The sequence below is a fragment of the Eleutherodactylus coqui genome, chromosome 4 (assembly GCF_035609145.1).
Source record: "Eleutherodactylus coqui strain aEleCoq1 chromosome 4, aEleCoq1.hap1, whole genome shotgun sequence".
Classification (NCBI taxonomy): domain Eukaryota; kingdom Metazoa; phylum Chordata; class Amphibia; order Anura; family Eleutherodactylidae; genus Eleutherodactylus; species Eleutherodactylus coqui.
The window spans coordinates 302,621,847-302,642,827 of NC_089840.1; the positions used below are offsets into that span (position 1 = coordinate 302,621,847).

Below are 20,981 nucleotides of genomic sequence, written 5' to 3' on the forward strand. Positions count from 1 at the left end.
CTGGGGGACATATAATGTGTTGGAGATGTTACCGGTTGCACTCTGGGGGACATATAATGTGTTGGAGATGTTACTGGCTGCACTCTGGGGGACATATAATGTGTTGGAGATGTTACTGGCTGCACTCTGGGGGGACATATAATGGGTTGGAGATGTTACTGGCTGCACTCTGGGAGGACATATAATGGGTTGGAGATGCTACTGGCCGCACTCTGGGGGACATATAATGTGTTGGAGATGTTACTGGCCGCACTCTGGGGGACATATGTGTTGGAGATGCTACTGGCCGCACTCTGGAGGACATATAATGTGTTGTAGATGTTACTGGCCGCACTCTGGGGGACATATAATGTGTTGGAGATGTCACTGGCCGCACTCTGGGGGACATATAATGTGTTGGAGATGTTACTGGCTGCACTCTGGGGGACATATAATGTGTTGGAGTTGTTACTGGCTGCACTCTGGGGGACATATAATGTGTTGGAGTTGTTACTGGCTGCACTCTGGGGGACATATAATGTGTTGGAGTTGTTACTGGCTGAACTCTGGGGGACATATAATGTGTTATAGATGTTACTGGCTGCACTCTGGGGACATATAATGTGTTGGAGATGTTACTGGCTGCACTCTGGGGGACATATAATGTGTTGGAGATGTTACTGGCTGAACTCTGGAGGACATATAATGTGTTGGAGATGCTACTGGCTGCACTCTGGGGGACATATAATGTGTTGGAGATGTTGGAGACCTCCCGCTGCCATGGGAACCCATTGGTACTTTGTGATTCCACTGCGGGGTGCCAACGATTGACAGAAGAGCCCATCCCCTCTCCATCTGCTTACATGCTGCAGTTGCTATTGATTGTGGCATGTAGGCGGTTAGGCTGCTCGGTTCTGAGGTTCCTCTGTTTCCGGTGGTTAGAGCAGGAGCCTCGCTGTTAGTCAAGCCACCACCGTAACAAGAATCATGTGCAGGTTAAAGCCTGTAAGTGAGGCCAGTAAAAAGGCGTATTGGTGGTCACTAAGGGGTGAACGTGGAATCTAGCGCCTAGTTGACGTCCCTCAGTGCCGCTCCGCGGTCAGCCGTAGATTCTTCGGAGATTGTGGCAAATCCGCATGGACTTCTGCAGTGCGGATACCAGCATGTGATCCTTGCCCTGAAGCCGCCTCCCCTCACCGAGCCTACAACGCAGATTGGGTCTAGATGTGCCGCCACCCACTATAGACTGGCTACTTCTCACAGCTGAGAGTTTGTTCCAGTTGTATCTGATCCACACAATCATCTGGCTTCTAGGATGGTAGATTTTATCTCCACAGATACGCTGCAGCAAACTGTGAGGACAGGTTCCCATTCACTGACAGGAGCAGAGATGCTGAATATTTACAGAAGAGACTCTGCTGCTTCTGCTGTTTTCTGTGATGATCTTGTTTGTTTGGCAGCTGATCAGAGACTGTAACGAGAGCGTGCAGAGGATGAAGGACACCGAGGAGCTGATTCTACTCAACCAGAAGATCCAGTTTGAGTGTAAGGTGAGTGTCCTGGCTCCTCGGGGGCGGTCCTTATCCCCCAGGGCTAGAAGTTTGTCCAGTTGAAGGTAGCGGAAGCTAAACGGTGCTGCAGACAACACGTGATGGCACAGGACACGAGGTCATAGTGCTGCACGGAGAGGTCACACTGATAGCAGGATGTGTTCTGTGCTCCGCCCAAGCGGTACCCCCTTAATACTAGGACCGCTAGACTTTGTGGGACCCCTAATACTGCTTGGCAGTCCAAGGGTTAAAGGGAAAAACTTAAAGGGCTTTTCTACGATAGGCTGTGAATGCGTAATCAGTTGAGTCTCCTCTCGTGGTTCCCGGCCATCAGCAGAACGCTGGAGTGCAGTGCTGGAGTCGGGGAAGCATGCTGGAGCGTCAGGACTGGGCGCAGTCGCACTCCTTCGGACACGACTTGTCGGTGGTTCTGGAAGTGGGAACCCCGCCACATTTACAGTGATGATCTAGAATATGGCCGCTCTCCTCCAGAGCTCTTGGGGTTCGTTCATACGGGTTGCCTACAGCGCTGTGACTCTCCCGCAGCATTGTATGCATTACTGCCCATGTGCTCTGCCGGCAGCCACTGCGGACCGGCATCGACCACGGACCGGCAGGGACCGCGGACCGGCAGCCACCGCAGTTTTATTAGTACAATTTTTGGGTGCATATAATGTATGTGGAGAGGGATCAGCCCTACAGGCAACGCTACAAATATCTGAGGGGCTGTCACAGTGCAGAGGGATCAGCCCTATTCTCATCTGCACAAGGAAAGACTAGAAGCAATGGGATGAAACTGAAAGGGAGGAGACACAGATTAGATATTAGACAGTGAGGGGGATCAATGAGTGGAACTGGTTGCCATGGGAGGTGGGGAGTTCGGCCTCTGAACACTTCCATTGAAGGAGGACAGACATCTATCTGGGATAATTTAGTGATCCTGCACTGAGTCGGGGGGCTGGACCCGATGACCCCGGAGGTCCCGATGACCCTAGATCAGTGTTCCCCAACTCCAGTCCTCAGGGACCACCAACAGGTCATGTTTTCAGGATTTGCACAGGTGATGTAATGATTGTCGGTCCTCAGACATTGCCACAGGTGTTCTTACAATAGGTTATCCTGAAAACATGACCTGTTGGTGGTCCCTGAGGACTGCAGTTGGGGATCCCTGCCCTAGCGGACCTGATGACCCCGGAGGACCCTTCCAAGTCTAGCCGTGTAGGATTCTATCTAGAACGTTCCGTATTTTTGAGCACAGGGATCCAGCGCGTCGCTCCCGCCATTGTTTGTGCCTCGTTAATCACGCAGCATAAATGACACAACTACAACAACACCACTTTTTTGGAGATGTCTTATCACATGGCTGCACTCAGTCCTGTAGCGTTCCTCCCCGTGGCTGGAGAGGGGGTGACGAGCTGCAGTGGGGGGGGGGGGGGGGGTGACGAGCTGCAGTGGGTATTTGCACCTTTTTGGTTACATCAGGCTTTTTGATCACTTTATGAGAAGCAGAACAACCATTTTCTCAGTTTTCTTGCAGATCACATCCGGTCCGGTTTGTTGTGCGGGTCATTAGGCACACAGTGAGGCCAAATATGTCGCTCCTTGTTCTTTTTATCAGGATTTTTCTACACAAAAAGGGGAAATATGCCAAAAAGGTCTCTAATGTCATGGGGTTTTTGTTTTTTTTTTTACACTTTTAATTCCTGTAGGGGATTTGAACCCCGACGGCTCTGATCGCTGTGATAATGCACTGCAGGACTTCTGTACTGCAATGCCTTATCTCTTACAATAGTAATCCTATGGAAAGCCGGGGCGCCAGTATCTGGTGTCCTGTTGCCATGGCAACCCATCAGCCCTCCGCAATTGTGTGGGTCTGTTGAACCCTTTACATACTTCCATGTAGATCGTGGCATATAGAGAGTTAACAGCGGGGATCACTGTTCTTGTGTCCTCCTGCTGCTGCAGCGGGGAGCACAAACACTTACATCATATAGCGTTAAGCTTAGATGCCAACAAATACTTGGCGGTGCAAACCCCCCAAAAATCAGGATGATCTTTACACACGTAAGTACGCTGCTCTTCCTGGTCTGACTTAAGAAGACCTAACACAAAGGTCCAAGGGTCTAGGGGCCCCCGTCCAGCTCTGGAGCATAATACAGGATGTAACTCAGGATGGGTACAGGACAAGTAATGTATGTACACAGTGACTCCACCAGCAGAATAGTGAGTGCAGCTCTGGAGTATAATACAGGATGTAACTCAGGATCAGTACAGGACAAGTAATGTATGTATACAGTGACTCCACCAGCAGAATAGTGAGTGCAGCTCTGGAGTATAATACAGGATGTAACTCAGGAGCAGTACAGGACAAGTAATGTATGTATACAGTGACTCCACCAGCAGAATAGTGAGTGCAGCTCTGGAGTATAATACAGGATGTAACTCAGGAGCAGTACAGGACAAGTAATGTATGTACACAGTGACTCCACCAGCAGAATAGTGAGTGCAGCTCTGGAGTATAATACAGGATGTAACTCAGGATCAGTACAGGACAAGTAATGTATGTATACAGTGACTCCACCAGCAGAATAGTGAGTGCAGCTCTGGAGTATAATACAGGATGTAACTCAGGAGCAGTACAGGATAAGTAATGTATGTACACAGTGACTCCACCAGCAGAACAGTGAGTGCAGCTCTAGAGTATAATACAGGATGTAACTCAGGAGCAGTACAGGATAAGTGATGTATGTACACAGTGACTCCATCAGCAGAATAGTGAGTGCAGCTCTGGGGTATAATACAGGATGTAACTCAGGATCAGTACAGGATAAGTAATGTATGTACACAGTGACTCCACCAGCAGAATAGTGAGTGCAGCTCTGGAGTATAATACAGGATGTAACTCAGGAGCAGTACAGGATAAGTAATGTATGTACACAGTGACTCCACCAGCAGAATAGTGAGTGCAGCTCTGGAGTATAATACAGGATGTAACTCAGGAGCAGTACAGGATAAGTAATGTATGTACACAGTGCCTCCACCAGCAGAATAGTGAGTGCAGCTCTGGAGTATAATACTGGATGTAACTCAGGGTCAGTACAGGATAAGTAATGTATGTACGCAGTGACTCTACCAGCAGAATAGTGAGTGCAGCTCTGGGGTATAATACAGGATGTAACTCAGGATCAGTACAGGATAAGTAATGTATGTATACAGTGACTCCACCAGCAGAATAGTGAGTGCAGCTCTGGGGTATAATACAGGATGTAACTCAGGAGCAGTACAGGATAAGTAATGTATGTACACAGTGACTCCACCAGCAGAATAGTGAGTGCAGCTCTGGAGTATAATACAGGATGTAACTCCGGAGCAGTACAGTATAAGTAATGTATGTACACAGTGACTCCACCAGCAGAATAGTGAGTGCAGCTCTGGAGTATAATACAGGATGTAACTCAGGAGCAGTGCAGGATAAGTAATGTATGTACACAGTGACTCCACCAGCAGAATAGTGAGTGCAGCTCTGGGGTATAATACAGGATGTAACTCAGGAGCAGTACAGGATAAGTAATGTATGTACACAATGACTCCACCAGCAGAATAGTGAGTGCAGCTCTGGAGTATAATACAGGATGTAACTCAGGATCAGTACAGGATAAGTAATGTATGTATACAGTGACTCCACCAGCAGAATAGTGAGTGCAGCTCTGGGGTATAATACAGGATGTAACTCAGGAGCAGTACAGGATAAGTAATGTATGTACACAGTGACTCCACCAGCAGAATAGTGAGTGCAGCTCTGGAGTATAATACAGGATGTAACTCCGGAGCAGTACAGTATAAGTAATGTATGTACACAGTGACTCCACCAGCAGAATAGTGAGTGCAGCTCTGGAGTATAATACAGGATGTAACTCAGGAGCAGTGCAGGATAAGTAATGTATGTACACAGTGACTCCACCAGCAGAATAGTGAGTGCAGCTCTGGGGTATAATACAGGATGTAACTCAGGAGCAGTACAGGATAAGTAATGTATGTACACAATGACTCCACCAGCAGAATAGTGAGTGCAGCTCTGGAGTATAATACAGGATCAGTAAATGTATGTACCGGCCGGTAGAATTACTTTACTACGGTATATTATTTTTACTGCTCAGAGAAGGCAGTGAAATATAAAAATAAAAAACATGCAGAATTACAGATTTTGTTAATCTTGCTCCTAGAAAAAATGGAATAAAAAGCGATCAAAATTTTACATGTTCCTAAAATATAGATAAATGAAGACTGGCGTTCATCCCGCAATAAACACGGCCGTCTAGGGCTTTATTACGGCTCTTGGAATGCGGCGACACAAAACAAACTTTAAGAAAAAAAAAATGTTTTAAATGTACAAAAGTACTAAAACAGAAACAAACTGCATAAACCTGATACCGCCGGAATCGTGCGACTCGGAGAATAACGTATCACACTATTTATTCTGCACGCCGTGAAAATTAAATCCAAAAGACAAACGGCAGAATTTCTTTTTTTCCCCCCAATCTCCCCACAAATGTTTTTACAAAAGTTCTCCAATACATTATATACACCCAAAAATGATGCCATCAAAAAATACACCGTGTCCCGCAAAAAACAAGCCCTCCGATGGCCGTGTCAGTGGGGAAATGAAAGTTAGGGTTCTTGGAACACGACTGGAAATGAAATGATGGGTCCATTTTTAAACAACCTGCCCTGGTGGGTCTGATGGGGTAAGACACCCGCCACTGAAGGGGTTAAAAAACCTGTCCTGGTGGGTCTGACAGGGGTAAGACACCTGCCACTGAAGTGGTTAAGGGTACGGAATGCCCCTATATGTAGAATCTGGTCATGGTGGTACTGTAGGGGTTAACCCCGACTCTCTTCTTTTAGATCTTCCCGCTCATCTCTCAGTCTCGGCGTCTCGTTAAGCACGGGGAGGTGACGACTCTGGAGTTCAGTTCCACCAGCTTCAAATCGAAGATCACGACTCGCCCCGTCTACCTGCACTTCTTCAGCGACTGTCTGCTGCTTTCTCGTGTCCGAGAGTGAGTCCGACCATCGCTTGTAGGGGCCGATCTCATCTAGACGGGATTCAGCTTTTCATGGAATGTGAATAGAATGCTGGAGCGACAGTGAAGACTGACTGAGAAGTATAAGGGGGGGGGGGGGGGGGCAGTGGTTACCGCTTCTGGATTATCAGAGTTTCTGAAGCATTAGATGCTAGATTAAGGGACGTGTGTGTAGAGGCGCCTACTGCGGCAGCCGCTGACGTGTGTCTCGTATTTCAGGGGCGGGCGTTTCGTCGTCTTTGATCACGCCTCCGAAGTGCGAGTGGAAGGATGCGAAATTAAGCTTCACAACAACCAGAAGAACATTTTCCGCATCTTTCTGCGAGATTCCGCCGCTACGGGACGAGAAACAGAGTACATCTTCAGGACCGAGACGCAGTGAGTTCACGTATTACTGCTCCCACCTAAGATGGTCATAAACCGAACACTGAAGGGGCTTGCAGCTAAGATCTCTGCTTTCTGTCAATGAACAGTAACATTTTTGTTTACCTTCAGAGGCTGAAAACCAGTCCAGACCAAATGCTGATGACAGCTGAGCGTTCGGTACAATCTTAACCTGCCAAATTTTGCTCACAGACAAAAGCACAAGTCTCTCTCCTTTACTCAGTTTGTTACAATGTATCACTGAAGGTAGAATGTAAAGAAGGGACATACTGCTTATTTTATGACATCTCTATGATGTTGTCCAGATCCTAAACTCAGAGTGCTTTCATATAGAATTATCAATTCATTGTATATATCCTTTACAGGAGTCAGAAGCTGAGATGGATTTGTGCTTTGTCTTCCTCTAAAGAGAAGATCGACTTCTGGAGGGACCACGGTAATACCCCCCCCCCCCCATGTACAATAATATAACTACTATAATACTGCCCCCCATGTACAAGAATATAACTACTATAATACTGCCCCTATGTACAAGAATATAACTACTATAATACTGCCCCCTATGTACAAGAATATAACTACTATAATACTGCTCCTATGTACAAGAATATAACTACTATAATACTGCCCCCTATGTACAAGAATATAACTACTATAATACTGCCCCCTATGTACAAGAATATAACTACTATAATACTGCCCCCTATGTACAAGAATATAACTACTATAATACTGCCCCTATGTACAAGAATATAACTACTATAATACTGCCCCCTATGTACAAGAATATAACTACTATAATACTGCCCCCTATGTACAAGAATATAACTACTATAATACTGCCCCCTATGTACAAGAATATAACTACTATAATACTGCCTCCTATGTACAAGAATATAACTACTATAATACTGCCCCCTATGTACAAGAATATAACTACTATAATACTGCTCCTATGTACAAGAATATAACTACTATAATACTGCCCCCTATGTACAAGAATATAACTACTATAATACTGCCCCCTATGTACAAGAATATAACTACTATAATACTGCCCCCTATGTACAAGAATATAACTACTATAATACTGCCCCTATGTACAAGAATATAACTACTATAATACTGCCTCCTATGTACAAGAATATAACTACTATAATACTGCCCCCTATGTATAAGAATATAACTACTATAATACTGCCCCCTATGTACAAGAATATAACTACTATAATACTGCCTCCTATGTACAGGAATATAACTACTATAATACTGCCCTCTATGTACAAGAATATAACTACTATAATACTGCCTCCCATGTACAGGAATATAACTACTATAATACTGCCTCCTATGTACAGGAATATAACTACTATAATACTGCCCCCTATGTACAAGAATATAACTACTATAATACTGCCTCTTATGTACAAGAATATAACTACTATAATACTGCCCCCTATGTACAAGAATATAACTACTATAATACAGTCCCCTATGTACAAGGATATAACTGCTATAATACTGCCCCCTATGTACAAGAATATAACTACTATAATACTGCCCCGTATGTACAAGGATATAACTACTATAATACTGCCCCCTATGTACAAGAATATAACTACTATAATACTGCCCCCTATGTACAAGAATATAACTACTATAATACAGCCTCCTATGTACAAGAATATAACTACTATAATACTGCCCCATATGTACAAGAATATAACTACTATAATACAGCCTCCTATGTACAAGAATATAACTACTATAATACTGCCCCCTATGTACAAGAATATAACTACTATAATACTGCCCTCTATGTACAAGAATATAACTACTATAATACTGTCCCCTATGTACAAGAATATAACTACTATAATACTGCCCTCTATGTACAAGAATATAACTACTATAATACTGCCCCCCATGTGCAGGAGTATAACTACTATAATACTGCCCCCTATATACAAGAATATAACTACTATAATACTGCTCCCTATGTGCAAGAATATAACTACTATAATACTGCTCCCTATGTACCAGAATATAACTACTATAATACTGCCCCTATGTAAAGGAATATAACTACTATAATACTGCCCCTATGTACAGGAATACAACTACTATAATACTGCCCCCAATGTACAAGAATATAACTACTATAATACTGCCCCCTATGTACAAGAATATAACTACTATAATACTGCCCCTATGTACAAGAATATAACTACTATAATACTGCCCCCTATGTACAAGAATATAACTACTATAATACTGCCCCTATGTACAAGAATATAACTACTATAATACAGCCTCCTATGTACAAGAATATAACTACTATAATACTGCCCCATATGTACAAGAATATAACTACTATAATACTGCCTCCTATGTACAAGAATATAACTACTATAATACTGCCCCCTATGTATAAGAATATAACTACTATAATACTGCCCCCTATGTACAAGAATATAACTACTATAATACTGCCTCCTATGTACAGGAATATAACTACTATAATACTGCCCTCTATGTACAAGAATATAACTACTATAATACTGCCTCCCATGTACAGGAATATAACTACTATAATACTGCCTCCTATGTACAGGAATATAACTACTATAATACTGCCCCCTATGTACAAGAATATAACTACTATAATACTGCCTCTTATGTACAAGAATATAACTACTATAATACTGCCCCCTATGTAAAAGAATATAACTACTATAATACAGTCCCCTATGTACAAGGATATAACTGCTATAATACTGCCCCCTATGTACAAGAATATAACTACTATAATACTGCCCCGTATGTACAAGGATATAACTACTATAATACTGCCCCCTATGTACAAGAATATAACTACTATAATACTGCCCCCTATGTACAAGAATATAACTACTATAATACTGCCCCTATGTACAAGAATATAACTACTATAATACTGCCCCCTATGTACAAGAATATAACTACTATAATACTGCCCCTATGTACAAGAATATAACTACTATAATACAGCCTCCTATGTACAAGAATATAACTACTATAATACTGCCCCATATGTACAAGAATATAACTACTATAATACTGCCTCCTATGTACAAGAATATAACTACTATAATACTGCCCCCTATGTATAAGAATATAACTACTATAATACTGCCCCCTATGTACAAGAATATAACTACTATAATACTGCCTCCTATGTACAGGAATATAACTACTATAATACTGCCCTCTATGTACAAGAATATAACTACTATAATACTGCCTCCCATGTACAGGAATATAACTACTATAATACTGCCTCCTATGTACAGGAATATAACTACTATAATACTGCCCCCTATGTACAAGAATATAACTACTATAATACTGCCTCTTATGTACAAGAATATAACTACTATAATACTGCCCCCTATGTACAAGAATATAACTACTATAATACAGTCCCCTATGTACAAGGATATAACTGCTATAATACTGCCCCCTATGTACAAGAATATAACTACTATAATACTGCCCCGTATGTACAAGGATATAACTACTATAATACTGCCCCCTATGTACAAGAATATAACTACTATAATACTGCCCCCATGTACAAGAATATAACTACTATAATACTGCCCCTATGTACAAGAATATAACTACTATAATACTGCCCCCTATGTACAAGAATATAACTACTATAATACTGCCCCTATGTACAAGAATATAACTACTATAATACAGCCTCCTATGTACAAGAATATAACTACTATAATACTGCCCCATATGTACAAGAATATAACTACTATAATACAGCCTCCTATGTACAAGAATATAACTACTATAATACTGCCCCCTATGTACAAGAATATAACTACTATAATACTGCCCTCTATGTACAAGAATATAACTACTATAATACTGTCCCCTATGTACAAGAATATAACTACTATAATACTGCCCTCTATGTACAAGAATATAACTACTATAATACTGCCCCCCATGTGCAGGAGTATAACTACTATAATACTGCCCCCTATATACAAGAATATAACTACTATAATACTGCTCCCTATGTGCAAGAATATAACTACTATAATACTGCTCCCTATGTACCAGAATATAACTACTATAATACTGCCCCTATGTAAAGGAATATAACTACTATAATACTGCCCCTATGTACAGGAATACAACTACTATAATACTGCCCCCAATGTACAAGAATATAACTACTATAATACTGCCCCCTATGTACAAGAATATAACTACTATAATACTGCCCCTATGTACAAGAATATAACTACTATAATACTGCCCCCTATGTACAAGAATATAACTACTATAATACTGCCCCTATGTACAAGAATATAACTACTATAATACAGCCTCCTATGTACAAGAATATAACTACTATAATACTGCCCCCTATGTACAAGAATATAACTACTATAATACTGCCCCATATGTACAAGAATATAACTACTATAATACTGCCTCCTATGTACAAGAATATAACTACTATAATACTGCCCCCTATGTATAAGAATATAACTACTATAATACTGCCCCCTATGTACAAGAATATAACTACTATAATACTGCCTCCTATGTACAGGAATATAACTACTATAATACTGCCTCCTATGTACAGGAATATAACTACTATAATACTGCCCCCTATGTACAAGAATATAACTACTATAATACTGCCTCTTATGTACAAGAATATAACTACTATAATACTGCCCCCTATGTACAAGAATATAACTACTATAATACAGTCCCCTATGTACAAGGATATAACTGCTATAATACTGCCCCCTATGTACAAGAATATAACTACTATAATACTGCCCCGTATGTACAAGGATATAACTACTATAATACTGCCCCCTATGTACAAGAATATAACTACTATAATACTGCCCCCTATGTACAAGAATATAACTACTATAATACTGCCCCTATGTACAAGAATATAACTACTATAATACTGCCCCCTATGTACAAGAATATAACTACTATAATACTGCCCCTATGTACAAGAATATAACTACTATAATACTGCCCCCTATGTACAAGAATATAACTACTATAATACTGCCCCTATGTACAAGAATATAACTACTATAATACAGCCTCCTATGTACAAGAATATAACTACTATAATACTGCCCCATATGTACAAGAATATAACTACTATAATACTGCCTCCTATGTACAAGAATATAACTACTATAATACTGCCCCCTATGTATAAGAATATAACTACTATAATACTGCCCCCTATGTACAAGAATATAACTACTATAATACTGCCTCCTATGTACAGGAATATAACTACTATAATACTGCCCTCTATGTACAAGAATATAACTACTATAATACTGCCTCCTATGTACAAGAATATAACTACTATAATACTGCTCCCTATGTACAAGAATATAACTACTATAATACTGCCTCCTATGTATAAGGATGTAGCTGTATACGTTGTATGTGTATTAGGAATCTGTTTCTGGATGTAGCAGAGCTTACCATGCCCTTGCAGTGTTTTTTCTGCACTGTCGTGCCGCCTTTGACGCGTTTCATGTTTTCAGGTCTCTCTCAGATGCAATGTTTAAAGTCGTATAAAGCGCGGGAAAATGATGAGTTGTCCCTGGAGAAAGCCGACATCCTCATGATAACGCAGAACAGCGATGATGGTGAGTGGACTGAAAGAGGTTCCCTTAATGCCTCCCGCCCTCCTTGAAAGCTCTTGCGCCCACCGGGAAAATAAAACTATTACGGCTCTTGGAAAGAGGCAATAGGGAGAAAAACCATGTCCTGAAGGGGTTAATGGGGCGGTTTTCTGTTAATCCTTCCGTAATGGAACGTTGGGCTTCTCTCTGGCAGACTTTGTGTTTCAGCTCCTCTGCTTGCTTGGAACAATCTTGTTTCCATGCTTACACTTGATGTTGCTCAGATATACTTACTGGCCTTCCAGATTGCAGACTCTTTTAAGCTCCACCCCATTGTGCCTCCATGATCAAAGCCGCCACTCGTGACTTTGCTGTAAGTCTGTCCACATATTCAGCCTGTGGTTGGAAATGGGAATATTCACAGAAAGCAAGCAGAGCTATTGAAAATGGGTGAGAACAGAGACACAAAGTATATTGCAATGACGCAAAAACTTTAATCACCACTAGAGATGAGCGAGCACCAAAATGCTCGGGTGCTCGTTACTCGGGACGAACTTTCCGCGATGCTCGAGGGTTCGTTTCGAGTAACGAACCCCATTGAAGTCAATGGGCGACCCGAGCATTTTTGTATATCGCCGATGCTCGCTAAGGTTTTCATTTGTGAAAATCGGGGCAATTCAAGAAAGTGATGGGAACGACACAACAACGGATAGGGCAGGCGAGGGGCTACATGTTGGGCTGCATCTCAAGTTCACAGGTCCCACTATTAAGCCACAATACCGGCAAGAGTGCCCCCCCCCCTCCCAACAATTTTTACTTCTGGAAAGCCCTCATTAGCAAGGCATACCTTTGCTAAGCACCACACTACCTCCAACAAAGCACAATCACTGCCTGCATGACACTCCACTGACACTTCTCCTGGGTTACATGCTGACCAACCCCCCCCCCCCCCCCCCCGCACGACCCAGTGTCCACAGCGCACACCAAACTGTCCCTGCGCAGCCTTCAGCTGCCCTCATGCCACGCCACCCTCATGTCTATTTATAAGTGCGTCTGCCAGAGGAACCGCAGGCACTCACTGCAGAGGGTTGGCACGGCTAGGCAGCGACCCTCTTTAAAAGGGGCGGGACGATAGTCCACAATGCTGTACAGAAGCAATGAGAAATCCAATCCTGTGCCACCTCCATCTGGAGCTGCACACGTGGGCATAGCAATGGGGAACCTATGTGCCACACACTATTCATTCTGTCAAGGTGTCTGCATGCCCCAGTCAGACCGCGGTTTTTTATATATAGTCACAGGCAGGTACAACTCCGCAATGGGAATTCCGTGTGCACCCACAGCATGGGTGGCTCCCTGGAACCCACCCGCTGTACATAAATGTATCCCATTGCAGTGCCCTGGACAGCAGAGCTAACGTCAGATGAAATGCAGGTGGGCTTCGGCCCACACTGCATGCCCCAGTCAGACTGGGGTTCTTTAGAAGTGGACACAGATGCATTTACAACTCCCTGTGGACCCACGGCATGGGTGGCGCCCTGGAACCCACCGGCGGTACATAAATATATCCCATTGCAGTGCCCATCACAGCTGATGTAACGTCAGCTGTAATGCAGGTGGGCTAAAAATTGCTATGATTACACTGTAGGCGAGGGCCCACAAAAAATTGGTGTACCAACAGTACTAATGTACCTCAGAAAAATTGCCCATGCCCAACCAAGAGGGCAGGTGAAACCCATTAATCGCTTTGGTTAATGTGGCTTAATTGGTAACTAGGCCTGGAGGCAGCCCAGTTAAAATAAAAATTGGTTCAAGTTAAAGTTTCAACGCTTTAATGAGCATTGAAACGTATAAACATTGTTTAGAAAAATTATTTGAGTGAGCCTTGTGGCCCTAAGAAAAATTGCCCGTTCGGCGTGATTACGTCAGGTTTCAGGAGGAGGAGCAGGAGGAGGAGGAGGAATATTATACACAGATTGATGAAGCTAAAAGGTTCCCGTTTTGGATGGTGAGAGAGAACGATGCTTCCATCCGCGGGTGCAGCCTACGTATTGCTTACGTATCGCTGCTGTCCGCTGGTGGAGAAGAGAAGTCTGGGGAAATCCAGCCTTTGTTCATCTTGATGAGTGTAAGCCTGTCGGCACTGTCGGTTGACAGGTGGGTACGCTTATCCGTGATGATTCCCCCAGCCACACTAAACACCCTCTCTGACAAGACGCTAGCCGCAGGACAAGCAAGCACCTCCAGGGCATACAGCGCGAGTTCAGGCCACGTGTCCAGCTTCGACACCCAGTAGTTGTAGGGGGCAGAGGCGTCACGGAGGACGGTCGTGCGATCGGCTACGTACTCCCTCACCATCCTTTTACAGTGCTCCCGCCGACTCAGCCGTGACTGGGGAGCGGTGACACAGTCTTGCTGGGGAGCCATAAAGCTGGCAAAGGCCTTAGAGAGTGTTCCCCTGCCTGCGCTGTACATGCTGCCTGATCTCTGCGACTCCCCTGCTACCTGGCCCTCGGAACTGCGCCTTCTGCCACTAGCGCTGTCGGCTGTGAATTTTACCATCAGTTTGTCCGCCAGGGTCCTGTGGTATAGCAACACTCTCAAACCCCTTTCCTCTTCGGGTATGAGAGTGGAAAGGTTCTCCTTATACCGTGGGTCGAGCAGTGTGTACACCCAGTAATCCGTCGTGGCCAGAATGCGTGTAACGCGAGGGTCACGAGAAAGGCATCCTAACATGAAGTCAGCCATGTGTGCCAGGGTACCTGTACGCAACGCTGCTCCGCCTCCGCCTCCTCCTCCACCTCCTCCGCCTCCTCCTCCACCTCCTCCGAGTGCAAAGCGTCTGCCTTTATGCTTTGCAGGGAACTTCTCAAGCGGCATAGCAGAGGAATGGTGACGCTAATGATTGCAGCTGCAGAGCCGCCACCAGGTTACGGCCGTTGTCCCACACGACCATGCCCGGTTGGAGGCTCAGCGGCGCAAGCCGGCGGTCGGTCTGCTGTGTCAGACCCTGCAGCAGTTCGTGGGCCGTGTGCCTCCTATCTCCTAAGCTGAGTAGTTTCAGCACGGCCTGCTGACGCTTGCCCACCACTGTGCTGCCACGCCGCGCGACACCGACTGCTGGCGACATCCTGCTGCTGCTGACACATCTTGATTGCGAGACAGAGGAGGAGGAGGAGGAGGGTGGTTTAGTGGAGGAAGCATACACCGCCGCAGATACCACCACCGAGCTGGGACCCGCAATTCTGGGGGTGGGTAGGACGTGAGCGGTCCCAGGCTCTGACTCTGTCCAAGCCTCCACTAAATTCACCCAATGTGCCGTCAGGGAGATATAGTGGCCCTGCCCGCCTGTGCTTGTCCACGTGTCCGTTGTTAAGTGGACCTTGGCAGTAACCGCGTTGGTGAGGGCGCGTACAATGTTGCGGGAGACGTGGTCGTGCAGGGCTGGGACGGCACATCGGGAAAAGTAGTGGCGACTGGGAACTGAGTAGCGCGGGGCCGCCGCCTCCATGATACTTTTGAAAGCCTCCGTTTCCACAACCCTATACGGCAGCATCTCCAGGCTGATAAATTTGGCTACGTGCACGTTTAACGCTTGAGCGTGCGGGTGCGTGGCAGCGTACTTGCGCTAGCGACGGCTGGACGCTGCGCTGAGAGACATTGGTGGATGGGGCCGAGGACAGCGGAGGTGAGCGTGTGGGTGCAGGCCAGGAGACGGTAGTGCCTGTGTCCTCAGAGCGGGGTTGGATCTCAGTGGCAGGTTGGGGCACAGGGGGAGAGGCAGCGGTGCAAACCGGAGGCGGTGAACGGCCTTCGTCCCACCTTGTGGGGTGCTTGGCCATCATACGTCTGCCCATGCTGGTGGTGGTGGCTCCCCGGCTGATCTTGGTGCGACAAAGGTTGCACACCAGTGTTCATCGGTCGTCTGCACTCTCAGTGAAAAACTGCCAGACCTTTGAGCACCTCGGCCTCTGCAGGGTGGCATGGCGCGAGGGGGCGCTTTGGGAAACAGTTGGTGGATTATTCGGTCTGGCCCTGCCTCTACCCCTGGCCACCGCACTGCCTCTTGCAACCTGCCCTGCTGCTGCACTTGCCTCCCCCTCTGAAGACCTGTCCTCAGTAGGCGTAGCAAACCAGGTGGGGTCAGTCACCTCATCGTCCTGCTGCTCTTCCTCCGAATCCTCTGTGCGCTCCTCCCTCGGACTTAATGCCCTTACTACTACCTCACTGATAGACAACTGTGTCTCATAGTCATCAGCCTCCTCACCCACTGAAAGGTCTTGAGACAGTTACCGGAAGTCCCCAGCCTCATCCCCCGGACCCCGGGAACTTTGCAATGGTTGGGCATCAGTCACGATAAACTCCTCTGGTGGGAGAGGAACCACTGCTGCCCAATCTGAGCAGGGGCCCGAGAACAGTTCCTGGGAGTCTGCCTGCTCCTCAGAAGGTCTCATTTTCATGGAGGTGAGGAGGCTGGGAGGAAGGAGGAGCAGCAGCCAGAGGATTCTGAGTTGCAGCAGTGGACGGCGCAGAACTCTGGGTGGACGATAGGTTGCTGGAAGCACTTTCTGCCATCCACGACAGGACCTGCTCACACTGCTCATTTTCTAATAAGGGTCTACCGCGTGGACCCATTAAATGTGCTATGAATGTGGGGACGCCAGAAACGTGTGTCTCTCCTAATCCCGCAGCAGTCGGCTGCGATACACCTGGATCAGGAGCTCGGCCTGTGCCCACACCCTGACTTGGGCCTCCGCGTCCTCGGCCGCGCCCACGTCCTCTAGGCCTACCCCTACCCCTCAGCATGGTGTATAACCAGTAGTGCAGAAACAGAACGCTGTAATTAAATGTGCCGCTTATTGGCCTGTGGTTGGAGGCTGACTTCGTTTACGGAACCCCAGGAAATAATTTGACGCAAGCCTGCTGTAACACTTAGCTGCCTGTGTATTTATTTGGAGAACTACTACCCCCAGCAGACACGGACCCAGAACACTGAACAGAGTGACAGGCAGGCCAAATAGATTTTTTTCCAATATTTTTTTGAAAAGGACCACTGCGTATATTCAATCTATAATATATGTCTTCTGGCCCTGCCTACACAATTCTATCCCTGGAGTATTACTGCAGACTGCGGACGCAATGCTCTGCACGGCCGATATACCAAAAAAAAAAAAAAAAGTACAACACTGCTAAAAGCAGCCTCCACACTACTGCACACGGTTAGATGTGGCCCTAAGAAGGACTGTTGGGGTTCTTGAAGCCTAAAATCACTCCTAACACTCTCCCTCTAGCAGCTCCGGCATCAGCAGCACTGTCCCTGATCTCTGTCACAACGCATCTGAGGTGAGCCGCGGGAGGGGCCGATTTATATACTCGGGTGACACCTGATCTCGCCAGCCACTCACTGCAGGGGGGTGGTATAGGGCTTGAACGTCGCAGGGGGAAGTTGTAATGCCTTCCCTGTCTTTCTATTGGTCAGAAAAGCGCGCTAACGTCTCAGAGATGAAAGTGAAAGTAACCCGAACATCGCGTGGTACTCGTCACGAGTAACGAGCATCTCGAACACGCTCATACTGGAACGAGTATCAAGCTCGGACGAGTACGTTCACTCATCTCTAATCACCACATTAAAGTGCCTAATGGTTTGGAAGATCGGCAACAGCCTTTAACCCCTTCATGATATCCAGTGTTCAAGTAGATCAGATGTCTACAGAGCGGGCTCAGGAGCTGACACCCAGCTGTTTAACCATTTAGATGCTGTGACCACTGCAGCATGTTATTGGCTGGACAGGGTTGGGAGGCTCCCTTAGTGCACTGATTGACTCTCCTTCTTTCTCTGTCGGTGTGCATGTGCGACTATCACTGCCCTGGCTTCAGGAGGAGCCGAAGCCCCGCTCTTGGGATCAGTGTGGTTAGTCGCAGTCACATAGGGATAACGTATTTTCAGGGATCTTCACACTAATCCACCATATATGACCTAGAAGTCTTCTAGGAGCTGCAGTCGCTCAGTAATCTGGAACGCACACAGATCTGTCCTATCATGTTTGAAAACTTCTCTGTATTTGGATGTTTCCCCCCCTTCAGTATTAAAGGGTCCTCTTCCACTCTTGCTTTGGTGGCCCCGGTGTGAGAGAGGGGGAAGGATCTGATAACGGGCCTTTGGCAATAGAATAAGAAGACTTACTCTTATAAATGTGGGAGTGTGCTCCTCAGGGGCGTGTCCTTTGTTAATCTACCTCTTTGCTCCTTGCAGGTTGGCTGCACGGTATCCGCCTCTCGGATCAGCAGTCTGGTTGGTTCCCACACTCGAACGTGCAACCCATCAGCCGGAACGCCTGTCTTCGCAACCTACAAGAAGAACAGAGATTACAAACTGCTCGAGCCAAGCTGCAACCCGCTGGGCCCCAAGGACATTAACTGAGCTGCAGGGGCAACCTGCTGCCTAACTTGCTCTCTGCTGCTCACCTAGTACTTGGCGCTGTAGTGCCAGCTCTGCCCATTGGGTTCTCTGGAGTCTCATTTATTCCTTTAGACTGCTGCTAGACAGTCACACTACATCTGAGTCTATAATAATGTGTCTGACCTAGGAGACTCGGCTGGCTGAAACTATTGCGCATAATGGCATTGGTGGTGTATGCTGAACGGAAATGCTTGCCTGCGTCCCACGCGCACCGCCATCTGGTCCAAGCGGGATCCCTTAAAGGGACAGTTCAGAACAATCTACAATTCTCTATAATGTAAAGTGAAAATAATCCGACCGCCGGCGATTCCTCCTTCACTCAAAGATCTATTTATAGTTAAATATAAAACTTTCCAGATGCCTTACGTATTAAAATGTAAAAACCACAAATCTGAGCACTTTTCGGGGTTGTAAATAATTTTACGTTAAATTTTATAAATCGTGTAACATATTTACGAGATACGCAAAACCGCGTCTAGTGGAAGACGCTCAGGAAATGTAATAAATCAGTTTACAAGCCTTTGCTATGTCAGTGTTGTTTGTGTGTATCCTGGAAATGGTCACCAGGTGGCAGCGTCTCCTTATGTGGGCCCTTTAAGGCGTGTCTCAGAAGTGTGGAAATGCCCACATAGAATGAAAACGGTTTGGCAGACAGTAATCCAATTTTGCATACAAGCTGCAGAGGAAGGAGGAAACCTTTTAGGCCATGTTTCTGCCATCTGTGATGATTCCTGGAGAACAGCAGAAGTCCCAGAAGATTGGAAAAGGGTAAATGTTGTCCCTATCTTCAAAAAAGGGAAGAAGGTGGACCCAGGAAACTACAGGCCTGTGAGCCTGACTTCTATACCTGGAAAGATCTCTGAACAGATTATTAAACAGCATGTATGCAAGTACTTGGATGAGAATGGAGTAATTAACCAGAGCCAGCATGGGTTTGTAACCAACAAGTCATGCCAGACTAATCTAATTTCCTTCTATGACAGAATCACCGACTGGGCTGATCAGAGAAATGCGGTGGATATAGTATATCTTGACTTTAGTAAAGCATTTGACAAAGTATCTCATACCAGAGTTATTGGAAAAATGACCAAATATGGGATTGACAAGGCAACTGTTAGGTGGATTCACAACTGGCTGAGTGATCGTACTCAAAGAGTGGTCATAAATGGCTGCACATCCAAGTGGAAGAATGTATCAAGTGGGGACCACAAGGCTCTGTCCTAGGCCCAGTGTTGGTCAACATTGTTATAAATGATCTGGAGGAGGGAATTGATGGGAAACTGATCAAATGTGCCGACAACACAAAGCTGGGAGGGATAGCTAACACTAGGGAAGAGAGAGGGAGGATTCAGAAAGATCTAGAAAAGCTTGCACAGTGGGCGGCGACTAACAGGATGGTATTTAACAAGGAGAAATGCAAAGTCCTAAATCTGGGCGAAAAACATGAAGAAAGCACATACAGAATGGGAGGAATTGGGCTAAGCAGCAGCACATGTGAGAAAGACTTGGGTATACTAATAGATCATAGACTGAACATGAGCCAACAATGTGATGCAGCAGCCAAAAAGGCAAACACAATTCTGGGCTGTATTAAGAGAAGCGTAGAGTCTAGATCACGTGAGGTCATTATCCACCTCTACTCTTTCTTAGTCAGACCTCATCTGGAATACTGGGGCCAGTTCTGGGATGTATTAAGAGAAGCATAGAGTCTAGATCACATCCTTTTTTTTTTTTTAATACTGTAAATTTTATTTGAGGTTTTCAACTTTTACAATATTGTAATAAACATTTAGTTGAAACGCATCACAGTCTCATTAGTAAATAACAGAAGCAGTTT

General features: G+C 45.3%; 1 protein-coding gene across 1 annotated transcript in view; it reads left to right on the forward strand.

The window, feature by feature from the left end:
- The window catches only part of LOC136626431 (uncharacterized), a 54,812-nt gene extending 35,146 nt beyond the window's left edge, over positions 1 to 19,666 (forward strand). The window contains exons 10-15 of the mRNA XM_066601494.1: positions 1,440 to 1,529; positions 6,435 to 6,589; positions 6,833 to 6,991; positions 7,363 to 7,433; positions 12,604 to 12,708; positions 18,938 to 19,666. Coding sequence (XP_066457591.1) covers positions 1,440 to 1,529; positions 6,435 to 6,589; positions 6,833 to 6,991; positions 7,363 to 7,433; positions 12,604 to 12,708; positions 18,938 to 19,101 — 744 coding nt within the window. The 3' untranslated portion in view covers positions 19,102 to 19,666. The remainder of the gene's footprint in view (positions 1 to 1,439; positions 1,530 to 6,434; positions 6,590 to 6,832; positions 6,992 to 7,362; positions 7,434 to 12,603; positions 12,709 to 18,937) is intronic.
- The last annotated feature ends 1,315 nt before the right edge of the window (positions 19,667 to 20,981 follow it).